Source organism: Bombina bombina, chromosome 8 (genome assembly GCF_027579735.1).
Source record: "Bombina bombina isolate aBomBom1 chromosome 8, aBomBom1.pri, whole genome shotgun sequence".
Taxonomy (NCBI): Eukaryota; Metazoa; Chordata; class Amphibia; order Anura; family Bombinatoridae; genus Bombina; species Bombina bombina.
In genome coordinates this window covers 43,918,071-43,932,821 of record NC_069506.1, presented here as the reverse complement: position 1 = coordinate 43,932,821, position 14,751 = coordinate 43,918,071, and the positions used below count along the sequence as shown (strand labels likewise).

Genomic DNA, 14,751 nt, shown 5'->3' with positions numbered 1-14,751 from the left:
TGTGCACCAGAAACAACATTAAAATAAACAATTGCACTCATATATAGACTAGCTAATAAAAAATATTCATATAAATATTGATACAAGAAAGTTATGTGTTCAAAGGTATATAATGTATGACAAGGTATTTGAATGGAAAGAGCTATAATATATATATATATATATATAAATATATATATATATATATATATATATATATATATATATTATATAGGGCCAGATTACGAGTGGATCGCTATATTTAGCTCTTTGGCTCGCGCGCTAACTGCGCGAGTGATGGGTTGAGCTCATCACTTATTGCACGCATGCTAAACTGATGCACGCAAAAAGCCAAAATTAGAATATCATGCACACAATAAAATATTCTCCCATAGAAGTTAATGGGGCACAAAAAAAGTGAGAAACCCCCCCCCCCACTAGCGCTCTAATCAGAATGTATATTCTAAAAGGCGCTAACTCGACATAAAAATATAAATATTTCACATTCTAATGTTCTTTACATAAAAGACTATGCTCTATTTATTCATAAATACATTTTTCTACATACAGTATATATGATGGTATGCGGTAAAATATCTATACCTTTATATCTATATGATTATATATAGGTATCGATATATACAGATATATAGAGACTGAGATATCTATTTAACAATACATAGAACATAGAATATGTGCAGAATGTGAAATATTTACAGTAAATACAGAGTATAACACTTTATTAAATATGAATATTGCATAAATATTGCATAAATATACTATATATATATATATATATATATATATATATATATATATATATATATATATACATACATCTTTAGACGTATATATATGTATCTCTATGTTAAAGCCCTTTGCCTGCCTTTTTCCTCCTAATACCTAAGATCTCATATATTTGAGGCATTATATCTTTTGTGTGCAAACATTTTTATTAATAATATTTATTAGATGGTGTTATTATGAGTGTAACTGCACTTTGTACTAATGTTTTTAATATTTGTTTTTTGACACTTTTAGTTTTGCAAAAAAGTTAACCAAAGCACTGAGGTCTCGTTAATCATTCTAGTGTACATCACGATTGCGCTCACGCGTTCGCATTCACTTTTAACTTGTGATACGAGCGCAATTCAACTAGTGCACTAACGAACGTGAAAAAATGATATTGCTGGAGCGCAAACACCTATTTGATTCAATATTAATCTATTTGATTAATCTACAAAATCTATTTGATTCAATATTAATGTTTAATAACATATTTTACTGTGTATTTCCTGTAAAAATTTGACATTCCAAAGTTCTTCACATAGGAGAAAATATTCTTTGTATTTTTAAATATATGTTTCTATATATCTGTATATATCTATAGCTGTATATTTTCATATAGATATATACTGTAGGTATAGAAATATATTTTACAAAAAATTAATTATATATATATATAAATATATATTTAAAAATAAAAAGAATATTTTCTTCTATGTGAAGAACATTGGAATTTAAAGTATTCATTACTACCTTAGGATATAGCACAGTTGGTTAAAAGTGGTCGGGTTAGCGCGCAAGTTATAAGTGTTAGTTGTTTTTTTTTTTTAAATGCGCTCCATGGAAGTCTATTGGGAAGAAGTTAACACGATCATGGTATCCGAAGTCCTGTTGTGCGAATCGGGTTTTACTCTCACGCTTTTTTCTTTAAACTTGTATTACATGAGCAAACTCGCCCGCTTTAAAAATTTACTTTCAGCAGTATTAGTGCTTGAGTGGGAGTGCGGAATACCGATCTACTTGTAATCTAGCCCTTAATGTTTAATATCCCTTTAAGTTTAAAGACAAAATTAGAAATTATACCATCAAGAAATGACATAGTTTCGCAGTTTCTAGATTTTAAATTGATCCCTCTACTCCACTTAACTGGGTCTCTGGGTGCAGTTGTCTATCATTTTAGCTTTCAATATTTTGACATAATTTCTAATTTCCTGCTTTGCTTAAAGAATAACATACAATCTGGTAATACAAGTAGATATTAAATATTTCAAACAAAATTAATTAGCACCCTATAGTTAATCTACTATATCTATCTATCTATCTATCTATCTATCTATCTATCTATCTATCTATCTATCTATCTATCTACATGCTACATGATGCCACTGTATCACTGTACTCATTTCCCTCTAGGCTACATCATCATACAGATTAATATCTGTGACTACAACTCCCTAAAACCTCTGCTGCCAAAGGCTGCTACTGAGCATGTCTGTTTGTTTATTTATTTATTTGTTTTTTAGCTGTTTGCTTATTCTGAGCGTTATTAAAATATATGTAAAAATAAGAGACTTATTTATATATCAGAAATATATGGTATATCCCCTGAGTTTTTATAAAGTAATGGTCATCATCTTGTTATAAAGCTTGTTTTCTTATTTATATCCTTTGAGACCAGTTAGTAACAGTTATAAAAATAACTGATAAAGAATCTCATAGGATTTAAAGTCCTAACATTGCTGTATTCTTCTTGACTAACACTTTATACTTATTACAACTAATATAATTCAAAATAAATAAATAATAATAATAATTTTATATATATATATATATATATATATATATATATATATATATATACAGTCGTATGTAAAAGTTTAGGCACCCCTGACAATTTCAATGATTTTCATTTATAAATAATTGGGTGTTTGGATCAACAATTTCATTTTGATCTATCAAATAACTGAAGGACACAGTAATATTTCAGTAGTGAAATGAGGTTTATTGGATTAACAGAAAATGTGCAATATGCTTCAAAACAAAATTAGACAGGTGCATAAATTTGGGCACCCCAACAGAAATATTGCATCAATATTTAGTAGAGCCTCCTTTAGCAAAAATAACAGCCTCTAGATGCTTCCTATAGCCTGAAATGAGTGTCTGTATTCTGGATGAAGGTATTTAGGACCATTCCTCCTTGTAAAACATCTCCAGTTCAATTAGGTTTGATGATTGCCGACAGCCTGCTTCAAATCACCCCACAGATTTTCAATGATATTCAAGTCTGGGGACTGGGATGGCCATTCCAGAATATTGTACTTGTTTATCTGCATAAATGCCAGAGTAGATTTTGAGCATTGTTTTGGTTCGCTGTCTTGTTGAAATATCCAGCCCTTGCGTAACTTCAACTTTATGACTGATTCCTTAACATTATTCTCAAGTATCTGCTAATATTGAGTGGAATCCATGCGACCCTCAACCTTAACAAGATTCCCTGTACCGGCACTGGCCACACAGCCTCCCAACATGATGGAACATCCACCAAATTTTACTGTGGGTAGCAAGTGTTTGTCTTGTAATGCTGTGTTCTTTTGCCACCATGCATAACGCCCCTTGTTATTACCAAATAACTCAATCTTTGTTTCATCAGTCCACAGCACCTTCTTCCAAAATAAAGCGGGCTTGTCCAAATGTGCATTTGTGGCGTATGTGCAGAAAAGGCTTCTTCCACATCACCTTGTGCAAAGTGCCCTGAATTGTTGAACGATGCACAGTGGCACCATCTACAGCAAGATGATGTTGTAGGTCTTTGGAGGTGGGCTGTGGGCTGTTTTTAACCCTTCTCACCATCCTTTGCCTTTGCCTCTCCGATATTTTACTTGGCTGGCCACTTCTAGCCTTAACAAGAGCTGTGCCTGTGGTCTTCCATTTTTTCACTATGTTCCTCACAGTGGACACTGACAGCTTAAATCTCTGCAATAGCTTTTTGTAGCCTTCCCCTAAACCATAATGTTGAACAATCTTTGTTTTCAGATCATTTGAGAGTTGTTTTGAGGCCCCCATATTTCCACTTTTCAGAGGAGAGTCAAAGAGAACAACAACTTGCAATTGGCCACCTTAAATACCTTTTCTCATGATTGGATGCACCTGTCTATGAAGTTCAAGGCTTAATGGGCTCACCAAACCAATTGTGTTTTCCAACTAATCAGTGCTAGGTAGTTACAGGTATTCAAATCCACAAAATGACAAGGGTGCCCAAATGTATGCACCTGTCTAATTTCATTTTGATGCATATTGCACGTTTTCTGTTAATTCCATAAAACTCATTTCACTACTGAAATATTACTGTGTCCTTCAGTTATTTGATAGATTAAAATGAAATTGCTGATCCAAACATCCAATTATTTATATATGAAAATCCTGGAAATTGTCAGGGGTGCCTAAGCTTTTGCATACGACTGTATATATATATATATATAATTCTCAGGACAATATTTACTTTCAATGTCTAACTATATTTTTAGCAATTTTTTAGTGTTTAACATCTTTCAAGCAGATTTAATAGTTCAAACAGCAATATACTAGAACGACAGAAAATCAAAATCAATCACCAAACATTTTAAAAGATTACAAAGAGACAATTAGTAATACGTGTCACACATTAACATTTTGATTATCTTTATAAAATATAAGACTGTGATATTTATGTAATTAAAATAAGTGTGTCAGAGTTGTGGACACAATGGCCCCTGATACCCTTGTTTCCGTGGAAGCCTTCAGGCTCGCCGGAAACAGCAGTTATGAAGCAGCGGTCTTAAGACCGCTGGTCCTTAACTGGTCCTCCTGCTCTGAGGCTTCGGACATCAATCCACCCGATCTCACATGATCGGGTTGATTGACACTCCATGCTAGCGGCCGATTGACCGTGAGTCTGCAGGGGGCGGCGTTGCACAAACAGTTCACAAGAACTGCTTGTGCAATGATAAAAGCAGACAGCGTAAGCTGTCAGTATTTTTCGATGTCTGTCGGACATGATGATAAATCTGCCCCATAACCTTAAATTATTTCTATTTTGCTGAAATCAGATAATTTCAGTGCTTGACTCCTACATCTAAGGATGAAGTCAAGCAAAGGAATGAAGCAGAACAGATACCCAACGCATGGAGGAGAGACACCATGTATCAGATAAGACTCCATATTCAAAACAATTTATCTCACAAACAAGTGTATAGATCTACATGCTATAAATAAGAGTTTTAATTATGGCCCCAAGTTATCAAGGTCGGTCGAACCTGATCGACAGTGCGGATCAAGCAGTACACTTGCTGTATTCAGCATTGCACCAGCAGCTCACAAGAGCTGCTGGTGCAACGCCGCCCCCTGCAGACTCGCGACCAATAGGCCACCAGCAGGGGGGAGTCAATCAACCCGATCGTACTGCAGACTCGCGGCCAATAGGCCACCAGCAGGGGGGAGTCAATCAACCCGATCGTACTGCAGACTCGCGGCCAATAGGCCACCAGCAGGGGGTGTCAATCAACCCGATTGTACTCGGGTTGAAGACTCGCCAGAAACAGGGGCCATCAAGCTCCATTCAGAGCTTGTTAAATAGAGGCCTATTACTCTTGTGTAGATTTAATTTCAAATAGAAACACATAATCCAGGCCAAGGTTATTAATACCTGAAAACCAGATTGCTTAAAGGAGCATTAAAGGAAAATAGAAATTAAAATGAAACATTTATAATTCAGAGTGTGCCTGTTAATAAACATTAAAACTATTTTAAAATTGACTGTTCTCTTGGTATCCTTTGTTAAACTTAAAGGGATAAGATATACTATAATAATAATGTATTCGAAGCAAAGATTACCCTGAGAATAATGTGTAGATGTATTTTTTTAAATTATTAACATGTGTAAAGGTTTAGTTTCTATAAAGTACTTTCGTTTCTATAAAGTAATGGTTGCCACCATGATGAAACCTACTTATTCTCTATCTCTTCTGCTGAGGACAATTATGGACAGCTATAAAACAGGCAATAAAAGAGAGTGTACAAACGAGGCTATGTGGAATGCACGACTATTAAACTAACAGGGTTTCCATTGCTTGTTTTATATCTTTCTCTATATTTGTCTTCATCAGAAGAGAAAGAGAAAACTTAGGTTTCAATATGGTGGACCCCTTTACTTTATAGAAAATCAGTGAAACTGAGAAATCCAATAATTTTCCAGATTGAATCATAGAAAAGGGGACAGACATTTGTTTTTTAATGGATGCTCATGTTCCTGTGTTTGGCTTGAGTTTCAGAATTAAACTGCTTTTTTCATGCAAAAATAATTTAACATATTTCAACCGCATGAGAGTTTGTATTTAGTCATTTTAACTGTTCTTGAAGAATATATGCAGAGTACTTGTAAATTGAACACAGCCTGTGCAAATGGAAAGTGATTAAAATCTGAGTACTGTACTTAATGAGACAGATTGTTATGCCAATTCGTGTTTAATATATGTGACCTTCTGAATTCAAGGATAATATATCTGCAGAACCTTGAAATTGCCTAATGCTGTAAGGGAGATTTTCACAACACTCAAGTTGGATTATCTATAACTGCTAAAACAGTATCTAGACAGAATGATAAAATATATATTTTTCCAACATAATTCCCAAGTTATGTGACTATGTAAAAACATTTATAACAGAAAAATCTAGATGAAGTTAGAGCTTTGTTGTTCAAATATTTTATAATAACTATTTTAAATAGGATTAAGAGAATTTGTTATTAGCAAAGGAAACATTTTATTTAGCAGTGGTTTTAGCCCTTCAGTTAAAGTGCCATAAAACATGTTGAGATCTGTGCATATCCTAAAATGGCTAATTAAGAAAAAAATAGATTGCATAAAAACATGTTTAAAAATTGCTGGCAAGTATTTTAAAATAATTTTCAAAAATAAGCAAAATTACTTACATAGCCATGCTGTCTGGAGTAGTCTGATCCACCCCCTTATCAGTCTTTAGCATCAGAAACACAGGCATTGTATTTCAACTGAGTTCACAGCAGCTTATTAGCTTCTAAGCATGCTCCAGCAGATAATGAGTGTTAAAGTCTTGCACCTACCAAATATAGATACAGCCATAGAAGGAAATGTGTGGGGGGAGTTAGAGCTGTACAATAATAATTTTAGCCTTCTGTCAGTCTCATCAGTGAGGTGCAGCATTATGCCTCTACGCACATTATGCAAGGAGTCCACATCTGGTATCCCCATCAACCGTAGGGAGACATTCCTCAGGGTGATAATACACATATTCAAAGCAAGAGGAGCGCTCAACCAGAATGAACAATGGCTCAGTACCATCCAGGGTGACTGGGCAAAGAAAGCTACTCCAAGGTGGTTACTAACCAAAGAACAAGCTACTGAGCCATTGCTTGCTCTTGGTTGAGTGCTGTGAAACTTTTATCATCATTATTTTGTATTATCCTTCATCTTGTTAGAAGAACCGTTGGGATTAATTGATGTGCAATAAAGACTATCAACATTGTAGGTGCAATACAGTAGTGTTGTGCGCCCATTTTTAATTACCTACACATGATTCTGGTTAAGCTTTATTTTCTCACAGATATTTTTTAGGTTAATGTTTTACATAATTTTCCACATAGTGCAGAATTATGTAACTTTAATTTTAACGTTGACTGGTCCTTTAACTGAAATCTTAGAGAATCAACATTTGAATGTTAATCTTTTAATTTTACTCACTGCTCATTTAGATAAAAACTAAATCGTCCAGCATTTATTTCTAAGATAAAAATGTTCCCATGAATAGCTGTACTGATGGAACACATACAATACAGTAATACAGATGGACAATGAGCTACAGAAAATGCAATGGAGCTGAAGTATTGCTCTTTGTCCCAATCTTGCAAGTATGGGTATATTACGGATATATTTTTTAATGCTACATTATATTTTAATTATCTCAACATTTATGTACATGAAAAAATCATTTGGTTTTTCAGTGTTTTCTCTTAATGTTCTATTTATATTTAAAGTAAAATAATTAAAAGATAAATACAAACATTTATTTCATACTTAAAATAGCTAATATAAATATGGAAAATGCAAACTATACTAGAAGATACAGCTTTACAACATATATAATTGTTCACTTCATTATATCAATACAATCTCTTACAATATAATTAATCCTGTATATAAGATGTTTTTGGGTAAATTGTAGAACAAATTATTTACCTATTGTTTTATTGTTGTTGTTTTTTTATATTCATTCACAGTTTTAGAAATATTTTATATTCATGAATGCGCCTTTATTATAACATTGCAGCTGATGTCCTTAGCTGGTAACTGTGGGGATTGAGTCCATCACTGGGGACAATATACATTACCATCCTCCATGACATCTAGAGTGGATCTGAGTGGATCAGCATGGACATGAAAAGGAGTAGTGAAGACCGGACCAAGAGGACGGCCCCTAAACCAGAACCACTGTTGAACTTAATGCTGCTGATATACTTTACCTCCGTTGCATGCAAGATTCATTTTGTGAGTGGGTTTTTAGCTTTATTAAAATGTGGAATGTCATTTATTTATATACTGCTCTTATATCTTTCCTGTGGGTCACTTCTGTTTATTTGTGCTTGCAGCTTCCAGTTTTACAAGTCCAAAGTTATTTTTTATTGCTCGAGCCATAGTCTATGACACACTAATATCTGCATTTGTGATAGCGTGGGTGAAATTAATACCTCACATAATAGACTTCTAAGGGGTGAACAGTAAAATTCATGTCAGCTATTGCTCAAGCTCTACTCAGATGGTGTGCTAAGTCAAGGGTGCACTAAGTTGATGGTGTGCTAATTCAAGGGTGTGCTAAGCTAATGGTGTGCTAGGTCCAGGGTGTGCTAAGATGATGGTGTGCTAAATAAAGGGTGCGCTAAGCTGATGGTGTGATAAATAAAGGGTGCGTTAAGCTGATGGTGTGCTAAGTCAAGTATGCACTAATATGATGGTGTGCTAAATCAAGGGTGTGCTAAGCTGATGGTGTACTAAGTTAAGGGTGTGCTAAGCTGATGGTGTGCTAAGTCAAGGGTGCGCTAAGCTGATGGTGTGCTAATTCAAGTTTGCGCTAAACTGATGGTGTGCTAAATCCAGGGTATGCTAAGCTGATGGTGTGCTAAATCAAGGGTGTGCTAAGATAATGGTGTGCTAAGTCAAGGGTGTGCTAAGATGATGGTGTGCTAAGTCAAGGGTGTGCTAAGATGATGGTGTGCTAAGTCAAGGGTGCGCTAAGATGATGGTGTGCTAAGTCAAGGGTGCGCTATAAGCTGATGGTGTGCTAAGTCAAGGGTGTGCTAAGCGGATGGTGTGCTAAATCAAGGGTGCATTAAGCTGATGGTGTGCTAAGTCAAGGGTGTGCTAAGAGGATGGTGTGCTAAATCAAGGGTGCGCTAAGCTGATGGTGTGCTAAGTCAAGGGTGCGCTAAGCTGATGGTATGCTAAGTCAAGGGTGCATTAAGCTGATGGTGTGCTAAGTCAAGGGTGCGCTAAGCTGATGGTGTGCTAAGTCAAGGGTGGGCTAAGCTGATGGTGTGCTGAGTGTGCACAAATAGTGGAGTTCTTCATGAAGTTCTGCGCTATAGTATTAATAATAATTGTTTACTTCAGGTCTAAAAACTAAATTTTACAGTTGTATTTTGGATTGTGGTAGAGTAAAACACAACTCATCACATAAAATATGAGTGTGATGAGCACACTAATAGTGCTCCCTACTATATTCATTAAAGGGATATTCCAACCAAAATGGAATCCACATGGATGCATTTTAGTTTTGAATAGAATCAGTTTTGTATAAGCAAAAATGCTTCTAAAAAAAGCTATAGCTGTTTCAAAAGTGTATATAAGTATGCACCGTGCACCAGCATTTAAAACACACTTGTTCAGAGAGACTAAGGCGCTTGCACCATCTGGTTATGACTCAATTTGTTAATTGCTGACGTGACACAAACCCCACTGGTGCTCTGAGCATCTGTAGTATTTAAAATGGTGGTGCTCTGAGAATATCTAGCTATGCTTCACGTGCATGTGCAAAGAAAAAAACACTAAACCAGTGATAACTTTTACTAGAAGCATTTTTGCCAACACATGTATATTGCAAATATGTTTCTGTATAAAGATGTAATTTATCTATGTGCAAAAGACAACACACCCTGAGCTATCAATTGTGCTCCACTTGTATTCTAGCCCTTCTTAAATTATGACATTTCATTTACAAACATTACATTGATCATCAAGTAAATATATATATATTTAATTAGATCTTATTTAGTGAACGCTACAGCCAGATGCTTCTCTTTTAATTCGCACTTTTAGCCTCTTAAGTTCATGATTTTTTTCATCGATAAGTAGACCACCAGTTGTCACTTTCCAAGACTCTTCATACAACTGTTTCTCAAAATAATTGTGGCCAATACGACTAAAGATTTGGGTCAGCTCAGCTTTGCCAGGTCTTAAGTGAATGCATTCTAAGGCCAATGTCTGGTCTAGATTCAAGGCTTTCAGATACTGTTGTACCGCGGCATCGTCTTCGCTCACTGATAATAAGAGATGTCCCTTGAAACAGTGATCTTCAATTTGTGTCTTTAGGTCGTTTGAACCATGTCTTTGTATTGCTTTATCCATGTCTTTTATAGCATTTGTGTAATCCTTAAGATGAGAAAGACATAATGCCCGATGGCGTAAATATTTTGGGTTATTGTTACTTGTTATAACAGCCAATGAAAAATAATTCAGAGCTTTTTCGTGCTGGTTATCTTGAGTCAAAGAATTTCCTTCTTGCGCTGCAACCTGTAGAAAAAATTAAATAAAAAATGTGATTTACAAAATAAGCAATGGATTTTGTTTAATAATAATAATGCTATAGACAGTAAACATTGAGGTTAGGAAATGTATAGTAATGTAAATTACAAATAATTACAGTATATATGCTTAAAGAAGGGCTGCAGTTGATAGTAGGGTGTTAACAGTTGTTTTTAGGTAGCATCTGTAATAATTAAAAAAAGTTAAAGGGACATGAAACCCAAACAATTTCTTTCATGATTCAGATAGAGAATACAACTTTAAACAACTTTCCAATTTACTTCTATTATCTAATTTGCTTCATTCTTTAGATATCCTTTGTTGATGAAATAGCAATGCACATAGGTGAGCCAATCACACAAGGCATCTATGTGCAGCCACCAATCAGCAGCTACTGAGCCTATTTGGATATGCTTTTCAACAAAGAATATCAATAGAATGAAGCAAATTAGATAATAGAAGTAAATTGGAAAATTTAAAATTTAATTGGAAAGTTAAACCTAGGTAAGCTCATATGCTAATTTCTAAGCCCTTAAAGGCAGACCCTTATTTCTATGCATTTGGCAGTTTTTCACAGCTAAAGGGCGTTAGATCATGTGTACCATACAGATAACATTGTGACCACACCCATGGAGTTGCAAATGAGAGGCCACTGATTGGCTAAATGCATGTCTGTCAAAAGTACTGAAATAAGGGGGCAGTCTGCAGAGGCTTAGATACAAGGTAATCACAGAGGTTAAAAGTGCATTAAAGAGACATTCCAGTCAAAATGTAAATGCACATAGATTAATTACATCTTTGAATAGAAACAAATTTGTATTATACATGTAAAAATGCTTCTAGTAAAAGTTATGACTGTTTTAGTGCTAGCATTTTTCTCTGCACGTGCATGTGAAGCATAACTAGATATTCTCAGTGCACTAGTATTTAAATACTATAGCTGCTCAGAGAGTCAGTGGGGCTTGTATCATGTCAGCAATTAACAAATTGAGTAATTAGGAGATGATTCAAGCATCTTAGGCTCTCTGAGCAAGTGTTGTGTTTAAAATGCTTGTGCACGGTGCATATTTAAATACAAATACACATTTGAAACACCTATAGCTTTTATTAGAAGCATTTTTGCTAATACATGTATAATACAGAAATGCTTCTATTCAAAACTAAAATGCATCCATGTGTATTTTAATTTAGGCTGGAATGTCCCTTTAATATAACTGGGTTGGTTATGCAAAACAGGGGAATGGGTAATAAAGGGATTATCTATCTTTTAAAACAGTACAAATTCCGGTGTAGACTGGCCCTTTAAGTAAAAAATTAAACAGAGTAGAATATCTGATTAGCCACTCAAATAGGCATAGCCAAAAAAGTGCAGTCTATCACAACTTGATAAATATAATACAATTATAGAAGTAGTTGCTTCATTCTTTCAGCATCATTTGTTGAAAAGCATACCTACTGTATGTAGACTCAGGAGCAGCAATTACAATCCTGGAAGCTAGCTGCAGATTGTTGGCTGCACACATATGCTTCTTGTTATTGGCTCATCAGATGTGTGCACTATAGTTGAGCACAGATAAAACACTAGCGAGAGTGCAAATTTGTGTTCCACTCATATTCTAGCCCTTAGCCTTTTAGCATAAAATGATATTTAGGCAACATGATCGATAACCATACAATTATTCAAACTATACAATAGTAAATTAAGGGGCATTAAAACTATTGTTAGCATATGATTAACATATAATAGCAAGAAATAAAACAAAATATTTTATTTTTTAGCAATAGCCAAGGTTTTTTTCTTGTTTTTTTAAAGAAATGGCAAATATCACCAAAGCAATTATTTATGGTTGTATGCACAGACAGAATAATAAATAAATATATACTATATGTAGATAGGTATATTGGTGCTGGGGGAGGGGAATACATAGGCAAATGCACCCCCACTTGTAATTTTGCCCTTTATATCTAAGCCCTATCACCCACTTGAGTCACCATATTGATGTCACCAAGCCACTATTTTTAAAATGATATGCAGCTCATGCGTACAACAAGCAACTCTCTACAGTTGCATGTCACTGATATTATGTAGGGTAAATTTCATATTTTTATCCATTTGTAACCGAAGTAGTGTTAGATAGATAGATAGATGATAGATAGATAGATAGACAGACAAACATAGATAGAAATAGAGGGAGCGAGAGATAGATGGATAGATATATATACAGAGAAATGGAAAGACATACATAGAAAGAGATGGAGATAGATATATGATAGATAGACAGACAAACAGAGAGAGAGATTGATAGATAGACAGACAGACCGACAGATAGATAGAAGATAGATTATAGATAGATTTTTAAGTTTATCTAAACCATTGCTTCTTAAACTGGAGGTTGAGACCCTCTGAGGGTCCCCAGAAGGTTTGATAACGTACTGTGAATGTATTTGTTGTCTGTGCATATGTTGTGAGTGAATGTGTTTGTATATTTGTGTAACTTTTTTTCCCATATTTTGTACCGCTTCACATTTGTGGGTGTTGCTCATCGCCACATGTGGGATAGAAGGCTACATGGAAGTCAGACAAAGAGTCTAATGATTAGTGCTTAGCAATGGCTACGGAAGTCAATAATACCCTGAATTGTTTGGTATATTGATGTATTAAAAAATGTATATCCATTATGATATTATACTAAAGGGAGTCACAGAAAAAAATCCAATGCAAAAAGGGGTCCCAGATGAAAAAAAGTTTAAGAATCTCTGCTCTAAAACTTGAGACTTCCCAACTGTGATATTAAAATAAATATAGATAGAAATACCTAAGAAAACCTCTCATCTCTGAACTGCAGCATGTGAAACAACACAGGCATAAAATAAACCACAGCTGCACATTACTTGACGAGTAGAGCATTTTCATGGCAAAAGCTCCTCTTACAGTAATTGTTTATCAAACAAAATGCATAATTGCACAGGTGTTTCAAAAGCTTCTGCTCGTCTCTATAATATTGTTTTTATTTAGATTTAACCAGCAACATTGTAGTTAGCTATATGTTATATGAATTCATATTGTTCATATACACAGTTCATTAATTTTCATTAAGCAAAACAGTGAAAAATATGTATAGAACCAATGAATGTGTTTATCATTGTTGCAAAGGGAATTATTCTATTTTTTAATAGTTTTATTCCAGCATTTGATTTTGAAATATACATTATCAGAAACTTAAAGAGAAAAGAGTACTGTAGGATTCTCCCCACTATTGTAAACAAGAGACACTGGCATGTATTTATCAAGCCGTCAACCACAAATACGCTGGAATTCCGCAGCGTATTTGTGGCGAGCCTGATTCGCCTTAGTTATCAAACCCTACAAACCGGCAAAAGTAGAATTTGGTGACGTAACATACGATCCGCTGGACTCAGTCCGACCAGATCGATGCTTACGTCACTACAGATGTTCCTAAAGCAAGTTTGGCACAATCTGACTACTTTTGGAAGTTATCAAATATCTACCAGGTACGCTCGGCACTATTCCGGCACAGCGTACCTGGTTTTCAATCCGCCGCCCTGGAGGCGGCGGATGCCATAGGAATCAATGGGAGTCGGAAAGCAGTGAGAGCTTATGTTCGCTGCTGCCCGATATCCCATTGATTCCTATGGGAATAGTCTAAACACCCCTAATCTGCCCCCCTTACACCGCCGCCACCTACATTATACTTAATAACCCCAAATCTGCCGCCCCGACACCGCCGCCACCTAAATAAAACTTATTAACCCCTATCCCGCTGCTCCAGGACCCCGCTGCAACTAAATAAATGTATTAACCCCTAAACCGCCGCTCCCGGACCCCGCCGCAACAAAATAAACTTATTAACCCCTAAACCGCCACTCCCGGGTCCCACCGCCACCTACATTATACTTATTAACCCCTAATCTTCCTCCCCTACTCCGCCGCCACCTACATTATATTTATTAACCCCTAATCTTCTGCCCCTACACCGCCGCCACCTACATTATATTTATTAACCCCTAATCTGCCCCCCTACACCGCCGCCACCTACCTACATTTATTAACCCCTAATCTGCCGCCGACACTTTATTAAATTTATTAACCCCTAAACCT

At 35.4% G+C, this 14,751-nt stretch overlaps 1 protein-coding gene across 1 annotated transcript in view; it reads right to left on the bottom strand.

Moving 5' to 3' along the window:
• Positions 1–10,097: 10,097 nt before the first annotated feature.
• The window catches only part of TTC34 (tetratricopeptide repeat domain 34), a 123,865-nt gene continuing 119,211 nt past the window's right edge, over positions 10,098–14,751 (bottom strand). The window contains exon 7 of the mRNA XM_053689863.1: positions 10,098–10,619. Within this exon, the coding sequence (XP_053545838.1) occupies positions 10,098–10,619 (522 nt within the window). The remainder of the gene's footprint in view (positions 10,620–14,751) is intronic.